The sequence below is a fragment of the Ixodes scapularis genome, unplaced genomic scaffold, assembly GCF_016920785.2.
Source record: "Ixodes scapularis isolate PalLabHiFi unplaced genomic scaffold, ASM1692078v2 PGA_scaffold1__304_contigs__length_218370807, whole genome shotgun sequence".
In the NCBI taxonomy this organism is placed as follows: Eukaryota; Metazoa; Arthropoda; class Arachnida; order Ixodida; family Ixodidae; genus Ixodes; species Ixodes scapularis.
This window is the reverse complement of record NW_024609846.1, coordinates 144,516,817-144,536,145: the sequence shown is the minus strand read 5'-3', so window position 1 is coordinate 144,536,145 and position 19,329 is coordinate 144,516,817. Positions and strand designations below refer to the sequence as shown.

Below are 19,329 nucleotides of genomic sequence, written 5' to 3'. Positions count from 1 at the left end.
TACCGAGAGGCAACACAAGCACAATTATAGGCGCTTGTAGAATGTGCAACGCCCTCCCTTGACGCGGTCATGAAATGGCAGCACGGGTAGCTGGCACGGCACGGCGGCGCACAGCAGAACAGTCAGAACATGTTTCCTTCGCATGCCGCAGACGCGAAATGAGTAGCGTCTGTGCGGGGAGCGGTCTAGTGTACTGTGGATAAGAGCGCATATCGACCAAGCAGCAAGCAGGCATGTAAGCTTTGGATAGGCTAAACTACGGGGATAGAAGGGGGTGGAGGGCAGGGGGTCGCAGTTTGGGTGCTTGTGGAACCCATGACACCAGCTCGCGGAGCCCCTTTGTTTCGTGGAACCCAGTTTCAGAACCCCTGGTCTACAGGGTAGCAATGAAACATTTTTTAGGGGTTTATCGTGTATAAATGTGAATCTGGTGATGACCAGAGCCGCTATATAATTTATGCTTTGGAGTAACATCATTGAGGCCATATTGTTGCATAGGTTGCTCTTGCCGGTTGTCAGCGGTTTTTGTTGACTTGTTTAACGAAAGGGCTCCAAGGCTCTTTCTGCCCTCCTGGTTGTTAAAAAGCACCACAGGGGTGAGTAATCACATTGTCAGTGTCCCCTAGTACTAGAGTGTGCGTGGTGCAACGGAGTGACAGCATCTTGCATAACAAGCAGACGTCGCGTGACGTGACTGGACGGATGTCTACCACGACGGCTTAAATGATGGTGGAAAAGTGCCGATACCGAAAGGTTGTGCTTAGAGTGACTCTAGTAGTAACGGCCTGCTAATAAATTACCACTCTTTAGGTAGCAGCGGAGGGTTAATATAATAATCTAGAGGGAAAGGTCCTTTGCATTTCAACCACTTTGGAATGGTGGGGCATAGACGCTGACATCAGTGGTCCTGATGGGGCCATAATGCTGGCGACACTTGGATATACACAAAGAAGCCGGAAAGCATCACTTGCAAGGTCCGTATCTAGTACTTTTCTAACTTTATTCTGCTCGGAAACACCAGCGTCGGGCAAGGTATAAAAATAAATAATGTTGACGAGCACTCGAACAGCTTCAACTCGCACCGGCAAAACAAACACGCCTAACCTATCGTCTGCTTTCTTTCTCCGCTTCTTTGTCGCTCTCTTTCTCGTTCTTTCTCTCGGGGCCAGCAACGCAGCGCTTACGACATGGAGGTAGGAAGCTTCTGGATGTGACATAACACCATCAAAGGTGAAGCCACGAGTCTGGAGGGACACGGCCCCAACGGTGATTAAAACCAAGACACGCTATTGGACAAAAAGGAGAACTGACTGAACAGCTGTTTTGGTCACCCTTGGGGCTCCCCGAGGGTGACAAGAACAGCTGTTGAGTCGGCTCTCCTTTTTGTCCAATAGCGTCTCTTGGTTGTGGTCATCGTTGGGGGCATGTCCCTCCACGCTTCTGGCTTCACCTCTGATGGTGTCATGTCGCCTTGAGCAGCTTTCTACCTTCACGGTTTACGATTTGCCGTTTTCCAGCTCTCTCTTTACCCCCCTGCGTAGCAGTAGAACTTTCTGTATACGGCTAAACCAACCACGGTTGCCTGGCGCCCGTCGCCCGCTTGCAGCATGCCGGTGCCACGATCCGCGCATGGAGCAGCGGTGTACGACGGCCGGCTGTGGATCTTTGCCGGCTACGACGGCAACGCCCGCCTCAACGACATGTGGTCCATGTCCCTCTTGGGAGACTCCCGGACCTGGGAAGAGGCGAGTGCTGTCACCCTCACGTTTTTTTTGGAATACTTCATTTCTGCAGCACTCTTCACATGGCCCCCCCTGTCTCATTGGGAGTCATTCCCTGATCTCTGAACTTGTAATCTGTGTAGAGAAGAGGTGGTTCCCCATTACATCTGTCCACAGCTGCCCTGTTTTAAGAGCAAAGCTGCGTCGGATGTGAGCAGTGCGACGACACTGTTAGCCCGGACATGACGTCGGCGTCTTTTTGCGCTTCGTTTGGAAAGGGTATTGGCAGACATGAAAATTAACTGATTAGCACTCTCACTGCACTAATCATAGTTTTTGTGAAAGCCTTTCAAGTCTAAAAAAATAAAACAAATACAAAGGACTGGTTTTTGCGTAATGAAGAGTAGTTGTGGAGTGTGCTTTCGAGTGTTTGCTTGGGAGGCAAGTCGTTTGTCTTCCTCTTGCTAAAGATTTCAAATACACTTCTGAATTTTAATGGGTGGTGTGGGTACAACTATTGCTTAACCTGCGGTATGTATCTTTTACTTTCAAGTACCCTCTACTATATAGGGTTCCCTGTTTTCAGATCCAAAAAAATCTGATAAATACTTGCCAATAAATTTTTGTCAATTTGGATTTGTCCAAAAATGTCAAAATCACAGTGAAAAAAATAAAACACAAAAAAGCCGGTGTTTTACAACTAAACTTCACGAGAGCACAGGGTTCGCAGACCTGAGGAGATACCACTTTAGTTTCTTTTGAAATCTTAAACTACTGACAAAAGGGGTTTGCCTTTTAGCTCGTCAAAGTGTTTCAGCATAGCGGGAGATGGCACCCGAATTTCATTTATTTTATTTTAAGTATTTTTTTAAAAATAGGAAACACAATAAAATAATCTTTGAATATCAGGAAAGTGGGTATCTAATAAAAAATAAGCTTCAATAAACCCCGAAGTTCCAGCCAAAAATAAACTCCGAAAAACACCCCCCTAATTTCATTAGAAGTGAACTCCGAAAACACAAATTTTAGTTATAAATAGGGGTTCTGCGTTTTCAGATAAACCAGAAAAACTCAGAAAAACACCAACCGGTAAAATTTTCTTAAATTCAGATTTATTCGATGAACTCCAAATTTCAATGTACCCAATGCTAGAAAAAAAGACAAAAAAAGATGGTATTTTAAATTTGGTCAGTGCACAGGGTCAATGATCCGGAGAAAATGTCACCCCACTTATCTCTCAAATCTTGGACCTTTGACAAAGGGGATCTTACCACTCGTCTCGTCAAGGTTCATTCGGAACAATATGTTACTGTACTTTCGGGTCATTACAAAGGCCACTCTTCCGGTTTACAGATTGGGTGATACTAGTATTTGTGCTTCTCAGAAGTTGTGTTTTTGTAACATTGAAAGCTATGAACCATAGATACTTCATAGAAGGGGGAAGAGGGGGTGGGCAGTTGATGCTTCCATATTGCACCCTTCTACACTCTACTCTGCACAACCACGGGCTATGTTGTCGGATAGGATTGGATGATTACGAGCTTCCCAGCAACTACCCCTGGGAGTTTATTGACTTTAAGGTACCGACATTTATCGAAGCAACACCCGCGTGCAACTTTTTCCGCGGGACAAATTAGTATTGCCAATGGCAATGGCGCCGACGTCAAATCTTGCTCAAGAAGTATTTATTGATACAAGCGCGTTCTCTCGAGCCTAGCACACATACGTTCACCCCAGTATTATTTATATTTATTTTTGAAAAATAGAAAACAGTGCAAAAATTCAGCTCAGAATTTCGAAGAATTGGGAATCGGATAAAAATAATAAACTCCCCTAAACTCAGAATGTTCGTCAAATAATAAACACCGAAAAACGCCGTCCGAATTTGACAAGAAATAAACTCCGAAAACGCGGAATCCTACCTCTATACTAATGTCGTAGTATAGAGGTAGGATGACGTAGGTCGTGGGAAAATATAGGCACATCTTGATCGTATCTGATGAATCGGGAGACGCATAGAGTGTGACATTGTGAGGCGATGTGACTCGGCGGCGTCGTGCGGCATCGTGGTGTCGAGTGGCATTACACGAAGTCATGTAAAGTTTGTACGCGACGGTGTACAGACAGGGGAGGTGAGTACCGTAATATCCCGAGACCTAAAATCGAAAGCAAACCGGTTGAAAATAAGAAGTGGGCTAACTTTTGGTGCGCAATAAGAGAGAGTTGAAAAAATGATAATTTTAAATTTCGTGACCTGCGAAACTTGTAATTGCAGGCATGGGCGATGAACTAAAGAGGAACTGTCCTTTCCAGCAAGCAATATTTGCTTATCTCCCGCCGTTGCTAAGTAACGCCATTTCTGACGAGGCCGACATTGACCAGGGCCTGCAATTTACATACTTCGTTTCAGCTTAAATACAGATGCAGCCGATGCTACAAGCGCGAGCATGTGCCCCTGAAGAGTGTTTGCACTGCATAAGAGTGCATGCTTGGCAGGGTCACTGAAAGCCCGTAGCTCGCGCCTGTAGCATCGGCTGCGTCTCGACTCAAGCTGAAACCAAGTATAGATGTGGGCCATCTTTGAGTGTTTAAAGAAAATAGCAAATCGTGCCAAAAATAGGGGGCGGGGCATCTCTCGGGATTTTACGGTACGTTGAAGGGGACGGCAGTTAATCTCTTATATTGAAAAAATATCCCACACTTTGATCACCTGTCTTGTTCTAGACACACCCGACCTGATCAAGGTATGCTTTACCCCATATGCAACAAAACTGGGGGGCCAGAACAAAACGTTTTCCTCGAGCGGTGTGGCTCTAACGCATACTTGCGCGCGCCCAGGTTCCCCAGCGGGGGGACTGCCCCCCCACCTGCTGCAACTTCCCGGTGGCCGTGGCCCGGGACAGCATGTTCGTCTTCTCCGGCCAGAGTGGGGCCAAGATCACCAACAGCCTTTTTCAGTTCCACTTCAAGGACAAATTGTGAGCACCAGCTAGGCTCACTTGGTGCCAATCCGAAGTGCCTTTCTTATGACTAAAGACATCACCCCCTCAACCATCAGCCAGAACAAGCAGCCACGCGATCTGGAGCCGATTATATGCCGCCAATGTTTATCAGAGCCACGCGCTGGGGTTGGCAAGGCGCAGGACACGCGCTGAGTTCTAGAGATCGTTATGGCTCGGCTGTTGTCGTCGTTGCAGCGATTGGACACGGGCCACTACCCGAATGCTTCTCCAGCTAGTAATTATCACGAGCCCAAATCGAGTGCGCACGCAATGCTCGGGTCCAATGTATGAACCGCATTCAAATATCGTAATTGGGGCGTACTGCAACCGCCAGTTACATCGTCAAGTTTTGCAAAGGAGAGATTGACTGAAAACGATTGCTTTTGTCGTTGAAACTACACTGCAACAAAGGAGTTTCTTGGCCAGTGGCGTTGCGTGCAAGTATCCTTGAGTCCCACTAGTGCCACTAAGCTTGTGTAAAGTGAAAAACATTCCAACTGAATATAGTTGCACCACCCCTTTAAGTACTTTTGAAAGTACCTCAGTATTTTATAAATATAGTTTCAGAAGTCATTATTTAGTACTCCAACTTAAATACATTTTTGAGCAGCTTGCACTCACTTCTTAAATTGTTCGGCTGTCACTTCGACCTTTTTAATGCAGGGTTGCATTCTTATCGAAGCCTAACTCTGGTGTCCTAGCGAAGAGTGCCGTGGCAGCCTCTAAGAACGTCGACGGCATACTGTTTCCACCGCCTTTGCTTTTCTTGAATTCCGGTTTTGTCGTCTTTTGTGGCAACCAGAAGATGGCTCTCCCGTCTGCTTTCAGCTGGAGCAGAATATCGACGGAGCACATATTGCGCGGGGCGCCGGCTCCCCCGACGAGGCGCTACGGGCACACGATGGTCGCCTTCGATCGCCACCTCTACGTCTTCGGTGGGACGGCCGACAGCACGCTACCCAACGACCTCCACTGGTGGGTGTCTCTGCTTCGGGCATCTGTACTTGCAGTCAGACGTCGTTCGTAACTGGGCTTCCTCACTTTTGGGCTTTATTTTGTTTCGGTTGGAGAGTGCTTTTTTGGGGCTAATCACTTTGGGGCTTTTTCTACGGGTTTCGCGTTTTCTGGCGTCGATTTTGGCATCTGACAAAGAATCGAAGGTTTACGTTGAAGAAAACGGGGCGTGGGCTTCCCCGACCTCTAGAGAGCGTGAGAATGACCCGAATTACCCGGAAGACGTCCCGGTACCGATGAGGGAAGGGAATGGGACAATGGGTATGGCTCTCAAAGAAAGAAACGGCCTGGCGGACAAATCGGTGGGACTGTGTCTTGGACGAACACAAAATAAACCTGTAGATGAAGATTAATTTCAGTGAATGGTTTTTTTCTTGTTCGATTAGAGATTTTTAGGTTTCTCCCTATTTTGATTCAAAGGGCTCAAGGGTTACCTTTTGGTATTTATTGGTTCTCACCGGAAACGTAGAACCCTATATATAACCGGGGTTTTACGTACGTACCAACTAACCGCCGAAAGTTACACCCCCCCTCCCCCTTCCCGATTTGTTTTCATTGATATAGGTGTAAAACCAAAAAACCCACGAATTGGAGCTGTTCATGAATGAGGGAATGCCAAGGTTTAGGGGAAGAAATCTTTATCGATAGCTGTGTTTTGTGTTGACCCGGAACACAGCCCGCACTGAACCGTCCGCAAGACCGCTTCTTTCTCATGGAACCACTCCCATTGCCCCGTCGCATTCCTCTCAATACCGGAATGTTTTTCAAGTATTCGGGTTGCGCGCATGTTTCCTGAAGTTGGCGGATCTCGTGCCTTTGTCCCGTTTACTTTGATGCAAGCCCTGACAAATGCCGAGCCCCGTTAAAGGCCAATTTTCTTGTCTATTACTAAAACCTAGATGCTGAAAAAAAACGCCCCCCAATTCGAATGAAAACAAACCCCAAAAACACTGAACCCTCCTTGAAGTACACTGGTATGCCTTCAAACTTCACAAGGTAAGATTTACTGTTAAAATGCAGATACAATAGAAAATTCCAGATTGCTACATACAGATGGGGTATTCCATGGTTTATGCCGCCCCATGCACCTACCTTATGTTTTGCGTGGTGCTTCCAAAGCCCCCTGGCAGATGGGGAACCCCATCTGCCAGGGGGCAGCATTGAACGATTGCGATGACAAAAGGGTAAATAAAAGAAACTAAGTGCATGCAAACCAACTTTGCTGCCCTAAAATAAAGAATAATCCACCCTAATCACTCAGTGGACGTGGTTTTGTCTAGTATTTAGCGTATTGGGGCAGCCAGCATGAAGCAAAAAAAAAAAAAAGTTTTAGTGGTTGGCTTGACTGATAAGCGAAGGCTTCAGACTCAGGCCTTCAGGAGCCCTTTGACGGTAGAGTTTTTTTTTCTTTTCCAATTGATGTTTTTCAGTGGTCGGATTTTATTTCCAAAGAAATAGCATAAAGAAAGGGCCAATGCACGGTTTTGCTTTTATTGGTCTAGTGGGAGCACTTACAGTGCTGTAAGTGGCTCAGGTTTAGAAGCATCAAATAGAAATATTGAGGGTGAAGATTCGTCACCTTTGTTCCATTCGGTTTGATTCTAATACGTCCTCTTCCGCGACATTCCAACAGTTTCAGTTTCGAAGCCGGAGGTACTTTATAAAGCTCCTCTTTTGGATGGTAAGGTCTCATCCTCTAAATGAAATTCTGAGAAGCGTTAAAAAACTGAATCCGAAGAGTCGGCACTTCAGTCGCGACTACCACCACAGCGGCCGATGTACAAAGCTACCATCTCGCACATATCACGTGCGCGGAGCATCTAATTTAAAAACTAATAAATAGCCCCAGAGAAGGGAAACACCGTGCTAATATAATGCTTATAGTTTGCCAAAGATGCAACAAATAGCAACACACCTCTCACGGTGCTTACAGTTTCGCATTTAGGCGGGCACTCTCAAATGTGTAATTGCCGCCGTAACGACCGTCAAAGGGTTAATTAGGAAAATTCAATGTTTTGAATTCATTTCAGCATCAGTGATGAAATTGTGAGAGCTGAGGAGATCTAGTGCTGACTCAACATCTGTAGCTTGAGACTGTAGACGGAGACACAAAAACACAGTTTTTGCTTGATTTTACGGCGGACTTTCTCGGTAGATACGAGTCAGTTCAAGATCAGTGTTTGTTTGGTATTTTGTTGCACATGTGAGCGTAAGCTAATGTCACCTCTATTAAAATTGCCTCGGGGGATCACTCTCGATCCAGTCGAGTGTTTCTCTTCTAACACGACAAACCCACCTCTCAAAAAAACACCTTTTTGGAAAGCTGCACTCCTCTGGCTGCATCTTTGCGAGACCTAATCTTGTGATGTTCGCTCCTGGCGAAGCCATGGGTGCATTTATAAAGTCCTCGCAACCTGTCCCTTCATAATCGACACATTCTCTGAATTTTATTTGCGCATTTTTCGAATTCACGGACTTGAAACGACGAGGGGGGCCGGTAGGCGTCCTTCCCGGTAGAAATGCAGCGTGGGTGGACAGCATGATCAATTAGTGTCGGTGTGCTCTTCTTCTCCCTTTCAGTTTTGACCTGGACTCGCAGACGTGGTCCATCATCCAGCCGTCTGCAGACAGCCAGGTTACCCTTTCTTGACACCTCACAGACGCCAGTTCAGACGTTTGCATTCGAGTGTGGTTGAGTGCACTGCGACCACCTGCGATCGCTTATGTCGAGGGAACACTTGAGAGCCTGTATCACGGAGTGTTTCCCATCACTGGTTTATGGGCCATATTTGCAATGTGAGCTGCAAGGAGGTGCCGAAAGTGTCGGATCATCTGCAAACTCGTGCCATTTCACACGCTTTCCTCCTTGCCACGCGAAACCGGAGCGCATGCACACTTATGGCTAGGGTTCTGTGTTTTTGGTAAATACTAATAAATCCCGAACATTAACCCCCGAGACGGCTTTATCAAAATCGGCGAAAACCAAAAAGAAAAACAATTGGAGCTGTCCCTGACTAGGAAAAGCCAAAGCTACACGGGATGAAAATTTGTGTTTACAGTTTCATTTTATATTAAACCTAAATGGAACCCCCATGAACTCGCCGGGAGGCTGTGTCATTCCTCAGAAACCGAATTCCCTATCCCATTTTCGTTTCTTTACGGCCCAAATACGTCGTCAAAGTATTCAGATTTTAGCCGACGCCCTCCGAAGGTTGGGAAAAATCCCATTCCTGCGTCTTATTTTCTGGAACGTAAGTCCCGATAAGCGCCGGCTGTTTTTTTTACCTCAAAAATTGACACCAAAAAGCACCAAATGTGTAGGGGAAAAAAACCCCCAAAAAACACCCTTGATTCAGAAGAAAAATAAACCCTGAAAACACATAACCCTACTTACGGCCCATCTCCAACACAGGCGGCCACTATTAAGTTTGAAACACTCCCCGTGGTCTATAAACATACCCTCTCTTTAGTACAGGCTCTCTACTTAACACACATATTTTGAACCCGCAATGAAGGAAGGATGCGTAACATATTGGAAGATTTGGCGAAGTGGAAGTGTAGGGCCACCCAATTGATGGTGCCAGTCAGGCACGTAGCCAGAATTTTGTTTTGGGGGGCCCGCCCATGACGAAATGCTGTATGAGGGGAGGGGGGAGAGGAGGTCCCAGCAAAATGGAAGATTTCAGTGGGGGGCCCGAGCCCCATGGCCCCCCCCCCCGGCTACGCGCCTGGTGCCAGTGTATTCTCTCGTCATAAGCAGTCATGATTGGTTGCAATGCACTCTGTTGCATGCGAATGCATGGCCTAGCCTTAACGGTGTTTTACTGAAGGTAGCACGAAAGAGCGGTCTTTGCCGGGCGATACGTCACCTTTGGGTGTGCATTGTCCATCCTCAAGTAATTGCTTTATGTGCCATAAAACAAAAGTGCCAACCTACTTATTGGTTTATGGGCTCGAATTCCCGCCGAGCTTCCTGCAGTTTGGTGGAGGCTTACTGCGGAGACCACACCCCGTAACCAAGGTTTCGGCTGCACGTTTAAGGATTCACGGGTGGTCGTATTTAGCCATCACTTCTTGGCTGGGGCAAGCCAAATGCCTTCTGCGGCTTGGTTTATAAACCTCCATAATTTTGGGGTACTTCTTTTTAGTTTATTGACTATGAATGGTGGTGCTGCTGTTCTTCCAGGTTACTGTATTTATTCATATGTAGGTTGCCTTTTCCGGCACTGTCTTTTGGAATTGTGGATCGGCGTTGTCACCTATGAAGGTCAACCCATAATAGTGAGCAAAATTTTTGAGCCCGTCTAGTTAACCTAGATGCTCAGCTGCATCAGACGCCGCTCCGAGCACATTGGTGCAAGGCGGTGATGTGAGCGGCACAGCACAAGTGCCACAGCATGGAGGCAGGTGGTTGGCAGGGCTCGAACCATATTCGAGAAAATTCAGCCGAATTTCTTCAATTCAAACTCGAGGGGGACCGAAAATTTGTTTGAATAAAGCAAAGTTTGAATTACCGGGAGTTTCCTCCCATAGAGAGGCATAGGATGGGACCTGCATGTTGGTTTGAATTCACAAGATTCAACTGTACCAGTATCTTTTATCTGTCAATGTTGCAAAGAACATGAATGTCCTAACAACATGTGTCTACGATTGTCTGGAATAAATATTTTGTGGAATAATTTCATGATTTCGATTCTTGACCCTGTTTGCAGGAATGAAAAGAGGAAAACCCAAACATTTCTTGTGCTGGCCATTGTATACTAAAGGGTGGTTTTCGCAGTTTTCAGGTGGACGATTTTTCGCTAAATCTAAGCAGCATGTCCCCCGTTTGTTTTTAGCATCATTAAATGCCAAGAAATATTAACAACCTTCGGTTAACGTTGGTCATGTGGAACGTTCAGCATATACGACGTCTGAGATGGAACTCCCATTATCCCTGTGGCTTGCGACTGTCCTCTGCATAGTGCTCGCCCAACGAGCTCGCAGAAAAGTAAAAAGAAGGCAAGCTTTTCTCGCGGCATATGCTAGCGTGTGCAGCTGCATCAGTGACGGAGGGCACATTGTAGCTACCAACCCTGCACAGTAGCATCCTCATTGGCCCATTTAGTCGTTAGTTGATAATGCTGGTGGCGAATACAGCACACCACTCTTCCGCTGTGGGCCGCTCCGCCGCCAGCCAGTCGACAAAAACCTAGCGGTCTTGGGTCGAGACTCCCCAATGACCGCAACACTCAGATTTGCTCTTACTCTTTGCCGGAACTTCTACGACCAGCTGCCAGGTTGGTGACGTCCGGCGGCTCCGCGACGTAATTCGTTGCCGCTTCTGGGGCCATTTTCAATGCCCGGGCGGTATAGGGCACCAAACGCACCGGTCAAAGACGCATGCCAACAAGCACTGGACGTTCCCGCAGGTCCCCTCCGGGCGGCTGTTCCACGCGGCGGCCGTGGTCGGGGACGCCATGTACGTGTTTGGGGGCACAGTGGACAACAATGTGCGGAGCCGGGAGATGTTCCGCTTCCAGTTCTCCTGCTACCCCAAGTGCACCCTCCACGACGACTTTGGGCGCCTGCTCGAGACGCAACAGTTCTGCGACGTCCAGTTCCTCCTCGGAAGGGTGGGCCTCCCCCCTCGTTTTCGTCCCCCTGTTTCGTACGCAAATGTGTATGTGTGTCTAAACCTGCCGATGTACGGTGCAGTCCACTCGTAACGATGTACTGCTTATGACGATTGTTTCTATAGCTTCTAGACTAGAAACGCTCGGTTTCTAGTACAGACATAATGGTAATCGGTTGTAACGATTGAATTTTTGGGTTTTCTCACGATTGTTATAAGTGGATAGCCCTGTAGTGTCTGTGTGTCTTTCTTTTTTTGTTGGGCTGGGACTAGGCTTGGAAACAGCTTTATCCCCCTGCTTTAGCGTGCTTCTCACGTTTGTGGCGGGTGAGCACTCGGTTCTGTCTAGAATTCTGTGTTTTCTGGGTTTTTTTTTTCTTCATATTCCGGGTGTTTCTTTGGGCTTCATTTTTCCCCACAGATTCGGTGCTTTTCGCTACCAGCTTTTGGTGTCTGACAAAATGTTGTGGTTTATCGGGGTTTATGTCGAATGGAATAGTTCAGAAGCACAGGATCCTCCAACCTCCGGGAAACTATAGTCACTCGTGTTCCAGAGAGAAAAAAAAAAAAAATAAAGGAGACCTCGCAAGTTGAATATTCCTCGTACCATAACAAAATGCAGACGTGGCAAAAGAAATTTCCGTTGGTTTTCTGTCGTCTTCGCTGTAACCGGGCTCGAACATACCCGTTTGCATTTCGCATGCGTCGATTCGCGTAATTTGTTTTGGCATTCTTTTGTTCCCCGTGTCCTAACCAGGAGGAGGTCCCAGTGCCGGCCCACGTCGGCTTTGTGGCCGCAAGATCTGCATGGCTCCGGGACAAGATTCGCAAGGCTCGGGAAAAGCAGGAAGCCCAGGCTCTCGTCGACGTAAGTGCGATGCCCCTACTATACTTGGAGACAACTTTCATTGACAGTGAACCCAAAGCTACGGGTGTCTGTGCTCTTGTGCCTCAGAAAGCCAAAGCTTCGTGCGCCCACGCCCTTGCACCCCTCGAGCACCGACCAGAGACTCGCATGTACCCTCATCGTTTCTTCTTTAATGCCATTCAGTGGCCGCAGGCAGTTCGGCTAGACCCACGGAGTTAGTAAGCTTCTGGAGGCGACATGAGGCCACCAGATGTGAAGCAAGAAGTGCAAAGGGACATGAGCCCAACAATGACCAAAACTGATAGATTCTATTAGATGATGAGGGGAGCTGAGTCAACAGCTGTTTTGGTCACCCTCGGGGCCCTCTGAGGGTGACCAAAACTGCTGTTGATTCAGCTCTCCTCTTCATCCAGTAGCATCTCTTGCTTCTGGTCGTGGTTGAGGGCACGTCCCTCCACTCTTCTTGCTTCAACTCTAGTGGCCTCGTGTCACCTTCAGAAGCTTTTTTCCTCCATGGCCCAGCTGTTCTCGCGCGGTCTTCACTTCTTTGGAAATGCCAGAAAAAGTTGTCCCTGTGTATAACCTATTTGCATAATCGGCGCCTTAGCCCCGTTGAGTGCGCTTCTCACTGAGCATGCATGCACTGCAAGGAATTACTCGCGGAAGATGCGAGCTGTGCGGGTATTTCTTCGTCGCAGTGCACGGATGTTCGGTGAAAAGTGCACTCAACGGGGCTGACTAGCGGCAACTAACACTTCAGATCGCAGTTCTCCTCAAAGTAAATATTGAATAGCGTATTATTTGAAACTACTATTAGAACATTTTAATACTTGCTCAATACTGCTTAAGTGTATTTCGGAGGTCAGCTCCCTTACCGAAGCCCCTCCCCCTCGCAGGTGGAGGGCAACCCCGAGCTGGCCCCCTGGGGCCCCATGGGGCCGCCGATCCTGCAGGTGCGGCTGCCCGACGCGGTGCCCGAGGCCTTCGAACTGGTGCTCACATACATCTACACGGATCGCATCGACCCCACCCGCAAGAGTGAGTGAGCCGCCGCCTCTCTCTGGAGCCTGGGGACTAAGGGGAGGGGTGGGGACAACAGCATAGGGATGGACATTCCCTAATTGGGACAGTTAGGGAAAGCCTGTCTTTATAGGCGGGTAAACTGGAGGGGGTGTAGGTGTTGAGTCAAAGCCATTCTTACTCTGTTTCACTTTATGACGGGTTGCGGCAGACACTGCGAGTCTTTGAAGGTGATTCGTTGCCGCGTGAGGGTTACATGACCGTGAGGCGTGCATATTCACAGCAGCAAATTTCAGCCGAACAAAAACATTTGTCCCTAGAATCTCCTCACCCAGTGAAGAGTGCACGTCCCAAGCATAGTTCATAGCTGGTGTATACACCTTTGCAAGTGGGATCCCGGCTTAACCTCGAACCGCGCGCCAAGGTGAGGCGGACCTACTCTCCAGCCAGGACGTTCGCTGGTTGTCATACAATGTTGCCAAGCGTCTCTCGCCGAAGCGTACACCACTGAGAGCAGAAAGAAATTTTAAAAAATAATTATAAAATGTGCACGTGTCGTCCTCGACAGCGAAATAGCAAGGACAATTAAATAAAATGCCTAAAGTGGTAACAAATCGAAAATTTTCAAAAAGATCTAATGTCTCAAGGCGCTCTCTTCAGAATGCGCCAAAAGTCGTATGGCCTTTGCATCAACGATGGCTGCGCTCGCGGCAGCTCTGGCTTCCACAACATGCAGGAACAGAGGCTGCGATCGTTATAAAGTCAGCTCCAACCCTGAAAGATGCCCCGTCCTAGAATATGTGACGCTGCGATTCTGTGTGGATACCTCCTCCTGCGTTCCGAGACAGTAAGTGTGCCGCTAACATAAGCCATCGGCGATGCAGCAAACGGCACCATCTTGTCATCACGCACCCCACTGACGTGCCCCTGGCGCACCCCAGCATGGCGGAAACGGTACGGGGCGCCAGCATCGCTCAAAATGGCAGCGCACAGGAGCCTTTCTTGCAAACGTCTATAGCCCACATGTAGAAAATACTTCTACGTGGCACATCGTGAAACATGCCTGCTTTATTAGCACACAAGGAACCTTGCACCATACAGAAATCATCATTAACATAATCTGTAATTCATAAAATCCGTCGCGTCTCCCATAACGAACGACTTTGAAGAAACAAATCCCTGTATAGTTTGCACCTGTAGGCACTCTGATTGCATGAAGTTTTCACCTTTAAACGTGTATAGTGTGCTGACTATAGCGCAGAAGGCACTTTGAATAATCGTCACGAGTCACATGCGCGTCCCACTGTGACCATGGTGAGCTTGTGGCGCCTTGCTGTCTTGGACACCTGCAAATTGGTGTATAATGTATTTATCCCTGTTTCTCTTTGTCTTTTTTTTCTATTTTCATATTTTTTTTCCTGCCTGTGGTGATTTGCTGTTGGGTAGATGGGGAAGAATAAAGGGTTTGTGCTTACTTGCGTATAACTTGTTTTTTCTCGTCTCTGTGTCGTTAATGTATAACACAGCAGCACAGCTCAGTCAATGTGAAATAAACATGTAGAGTGTGTTACGGTGTTCTTTTGAATGTTCAGCAAAAGGAAAAGGCAAATGGGGAAAGGCATGGGAAAATTGTTCAAATTTGTGATGCTTCGGTTGAATGGCACTCAGCGGTTTGTGACCGGGAGCGTAGCACAAATGCATGGGGCTGAAGCGAAGTCCTTGTCCGACTGTTTGCCTCCCAGGTCGTGACCCCATGAGTGACCGAATAGTTCTCCTCATGATGGACGTCTACAGGCTCGCAGTCCAAGTGAGTCATTTTTCCTCAACTTTAAAAGGAGGAACTTAGTTCTACATAGTAATTCTTAAAATGTTTGCAAGGGACACAGCTCAGTATACACAAACTCATCTCTGTTACGTCACGGCGTGGTGGTGGCGCGTCGGTCGCACTTCCGGTCTGGGGCTGTGGGCAGAAGTCCCCATGCCAGACGTGTATTCCTGCGTTGTTTTGAAAGGAACCAGACAAAAACCTGCCTTCTCGTCAAAACGCCGCGGCTGGGGCCGTACCAAAAGTATGGAGAAAAGTTTAAAGATCAGTTTTCACGTGCTCGGTTCGTCCGAGAATCTGGATATGTGCCGTGAAAAGGGAAAAGCAGACGCCGTCGGACTACGATTCCTTGGGCGGGAAGCGCTTTGGATTGAATTTACGGATACTTGTGGTCATCAGTTTTATTTGTTTTCTTCCAACATGAACGCCAGAAAACCGTCAAGTTGTCAGAACCACGTGCGGACTATGTTCAGTGCGTCTTCAATTTCAAACGGCGGCCGGATCGTTCGAACTGTCGTCTGCTCTTCCAAACGTTTCTGCTTGTCGTCTGCTCTCTTAGACGACGCCGGCCCGTAGACGGTAGACCAATAGTTGGCGCGGTACTTGCGATAAGAAGTAAGTGCAGGCCTCAAAAGACTAACGTTTGAAGGTTGGTAAGCAGGCTCGATGTAAACAGTAGATACAAGGAGATGTTGATCATTGTTACCAGTGACCATCACCGAGTTGTTATGCCTAATTCACTTGGTCCGATTCTGCTTGCGGTTTTCAGTATCGACGTCGACCATCTCAGCTACGGTTCACGCTTTTGCAGCCCGAGCGGCTTCGCGACTGAAAATATCGAACGAAATCTCATCATGCGAATCAGGCTGTAGCGTACATACTGCCGCGTCCACGCGGAATGAATCGCCACATGTCACATTATTCACGCGAAGTTTTGCGGTGTAACGAGCCTCGGTAATTTCGCTGACGCTGCTCAAGTAGTCAGACATGGCCAGGAAGACGTAGAATCAACAATTCAAACGCAAAAAAGGGCAGGGGGACTCATACGGACGCCGACAACATCGCATTCCAATGGTTTGTTTATGGGCGACGGCGAGCTTCTTGCCCACACCCCCATCGCGCATGAGCGGCGCCGGTGGCGTCCGCTAGGGGCGCTACGGTTTGTTTGTAAACATGAGTTGGTGTATACTTGCTATGTTTGCCTCCAAAAATTGTTTGTTCTGAAAATGAAGACAGTGCATTTTTGTCAGTGTTATTTGCCCCTCGTATTATTGCCTACTAGGTGCTGAGGGTATTTTATGAGTGAAGAACAAAGAATGAAGTATGAATATGATGCAGCGTGTACCTAGTGTGTAGAGTCTTAGTTATGCAAAACAAAAAACTAATATTTCTTTGCATCCAGTTGAGGGCCTGCTCATAAAAGGTTTAAGGAAAATGTGTTGAGGCCAAGAATGCTGTTAGTGCATAACTACTTTAGAAGAACTGATGTGGTTAATAATTTATAAAGTCATTATAATCGAAATTTGAATTGAAACTCGCTATACAGTCTAAGCTCATTACAACAGACCTGGTTACAACAGACATTTGGATATAACATACCAATTTGTGAAGTTTGTTTGGTTTTCCTTTACACACCATTGACTCAACTTTATATCTGCATACATCATACTCCTTTTACAACAGACCGAAATCTTGGTCAAAATCAAGGTCTGTTATAACGAGCTTAAACTGTACTATGTACCGAGGCAGGTTGTGGCATAGCTTGTGGGTTTTGTGAGAATAATAGCAGAGAAGTTTCATTCGTTGTTAACTGCCTCAATGTTAGCCATTTTGACTTCTACAGTATCGGCATGGTTTGGTGGCATTTCAAACAACATTGCTTCAGGTTCCAAGCCTCTATGAAAGTAGAGCCACTTCCTTATTTATTTATTTATTTATTTACAATATCGAAAGTCCTTCCAGGCTGCCTCTAGAATGTGCGCATGTATCTTAGGAAAACATTATGCCCTAATATCCCAAATCGTAGCCCACCCAACTGCCGCCTAAAATGCATCAAGGAAACGGGGGTGGGCCATGTCTTTGTTGGTAAACACAAAATGTTATAAAGAAAAAAAAAAACCACTTGTTTTTTTTACATATTTAGCGCGGCTGCACAAGAGATACATTAAACTTGGAACTCGAATTAGTTTTACTGTGTTATGCAAGAAATGTTCATGAAAGAATGTTTGACTATTGCAAAGTCTGTTGCTTGCATTCGCTCGATGAACACTGCCGATCGGCATACAGCACAAACGCTTGTTTTTTGAAAGTATGTTTGTAACACTGCTATGTTGTCTTAGTAAAAAAAAAGAGTCAGCAAGGCTTAACGAGCGAGCGAAGAAGCAATGGGGAGCGATGCTGGGGAAACGGGAAGAACGATGATTGCGTTGGCAAATACTGCCACATACGTTGCCGAGCGAGCGCGTGCGTGGCTGAGTGGTTAGCATGCTTGGCTGTCACACGAAGGATCCGGGTTCGATACTAGCGAGCGGAATCTTCTTTTATGTATTCTTTCTATAGTCGGTTGCAAGCTAAGAAAAAACCGGAAATGCCTCTCAGAGGAAAATGTAATCCTACGCCGAGAAACGCCAGCCAATCGTTTTCATGACGTCACGATTCCGTGGACCAATCGCGATCCTTTTGAAAAAAAAAAAAAAAAGCTCAACATGGCTGCTGGCCTTAGCAACGCGACGCTAGTTTCTCGTGACAATTATTCTGCTTTTTTGCACCGTGTTTTACGTGCCCGAGGTTACGCCACGAAATCTTAATGGTATCGGCTTGCGTTTGCAGCAGTTTTTGCGCGACAACGTGAGAATCCAGCGACGCTATCGCCAACGAAAATTTCGAAGCGGGCGCGAGGCTTAGCACTGGAAGACGCTGGAAGACGGTATGTTAGACAGTATCTTGGACAGAAAATTAATGGGGAAGGCGATACATTGGACATGACTTTCTTTCTTTACTAAACAGCTATTTCGTTGACAAAAACATATTCTAACTTATTTAAATGTCTTGAATGAATTAAATAAATATTGTAGCAGTTTAAGACACGTTTCCTGGAGGAAGAAAAAGCAACGTTGCTAGCGAACTACTTTCTCGACGGCGGAGGCACTTCAGATGGGCGCGATGGGCTTGTGGGTGGAGCTAAAAGATTGTTCTCAGGTTGCATCCGACTATAGTACTTGGCGTTCTCGTAAGTTCAAGAACCTTCTCGTTCGATCCAGTTACGAATGTTCTACGCGTCGAACATTCTAGGCCGAATGTTTCAAAGAAACCCGCGGGTACAAAAGGTGCTCCGCGTGGCGAGCCGGAGTCAGTCTCGCCCCAGCGCTCGATCCTGCGGTTTCGCCGACATCGATGCCTGCGACGCTCTGCTGTTTTCTTCTGTTCCCTTTTTGCTTTGAGCACAAGTTTGCCCCATTAAATGTTTAATTCCTTCAGTTATCATCGCCTCATCAGTTGTTATTTGTGACAATACCTTGGCATTGGGCCAATTTGGGCACCTTGTCAGTCACAAAGAACATGCTCTTGTGCAACTGTCTTTTAATGCGAAAGCATTATCTGGTCTCATGAAGTGAAGCCGGCAAGAACGGCAACTAAATTTCCATTGGCTGTGCGGTGTCTGTAGCAGTGAAATGGCACCTAAATTCCCAATGGCTGGACGTTGTCTGTAGCAGTGAAACGGCACCTAGATTCCCATTGTCTGCGAAAAATTTCTCAGGGAGGTTCCTGTAAACCTGCAAGTGCAAGTGAAAAAGTGCAAGCAGGAATTTCCCATTCCTGCTTGCACTTTTTCAATGCTTTTGTGTCTGTTTTTAGCAAAGGAAACTGAGTGCCTCCTGTGGATATAGCGAAGAGAAATTTCGTGATAATTTAAAAAAAAAAGTAAAATTCTGAGTTTATTAAGTCTCATACCGCCGCACTTTCCTGCTGCGGCCGAGCAGCCATCCAGAACGGGCCGCAGACGATGCTGAAAAGGCCGCCGGTGGCAGCGCCTGCATCGTCGGCTGCTCCCCGCTCCTTATGAAGTGACTTCTCTTCGTCGCACACTGAGAAACCGAAGTGGCATGCCGATAGGGGCGTTCAGTGCGCTAGCGACAACGTACCGGCGGAGATGACGGGGAGAGCCTAGATTTAAAAGGAGGGAGCAACTCCAACCATTAGAACATTTGCAATTTAGCGACAGACGCCTCCTGGGCAGATTGCCGCAAGTACGCCTGCATTTGGTT

The 19,329-nt window shown here is 47.1% G+C and overlaps 1 protein-coding gene across 1 annotated transcript in view; it reads left to right on the top strand.

Moving 5' to 3' along the window:
- LOC8038354 (leucine-zipper-like transcriptional regulator 1) overlaps positions 1 to 19,329 on the top strand; it is a 55,917-nt gene that overhangs the window by 17,441 nt on the left and 19,147 nt on the right. The window contains exons 6-13 of the mRNA XM_040220782.2: positions 1,607 to 1,745; positions 4,560 to 4,699; positions 5,552 to 5,698; positions 8,318 to 8,372; positions 11,149 to 11,352; positions 12,109 to 12,219; positions 13,116 to 13,257; positions 14,982 to 15,046. Coding sequence (XP_040076716.1) covers positions 1,607 to 1,745; positions 4,560 to 4,699; positions 5,552 to 5,698; positions 8,318 to 8,372; positions 11,149 to 11,352; positions 12,109 to 12,219; positions 13,116 to 13,257; positions 14,982 to 15,046 — 1,003 coding nt within the window. The remainder of the gene's footprint in view (positions 1 to 1,606; positions 1,746 to 4,559; positions 4,700 to 5,551; positions 5,699 to 8,317; positions 8,373 to 11,148; positions 11,353 to 12,108; positions 12,220 to 13,115; positions 13,258 to 14,981; positions 15,047 to 19,329) is intronic.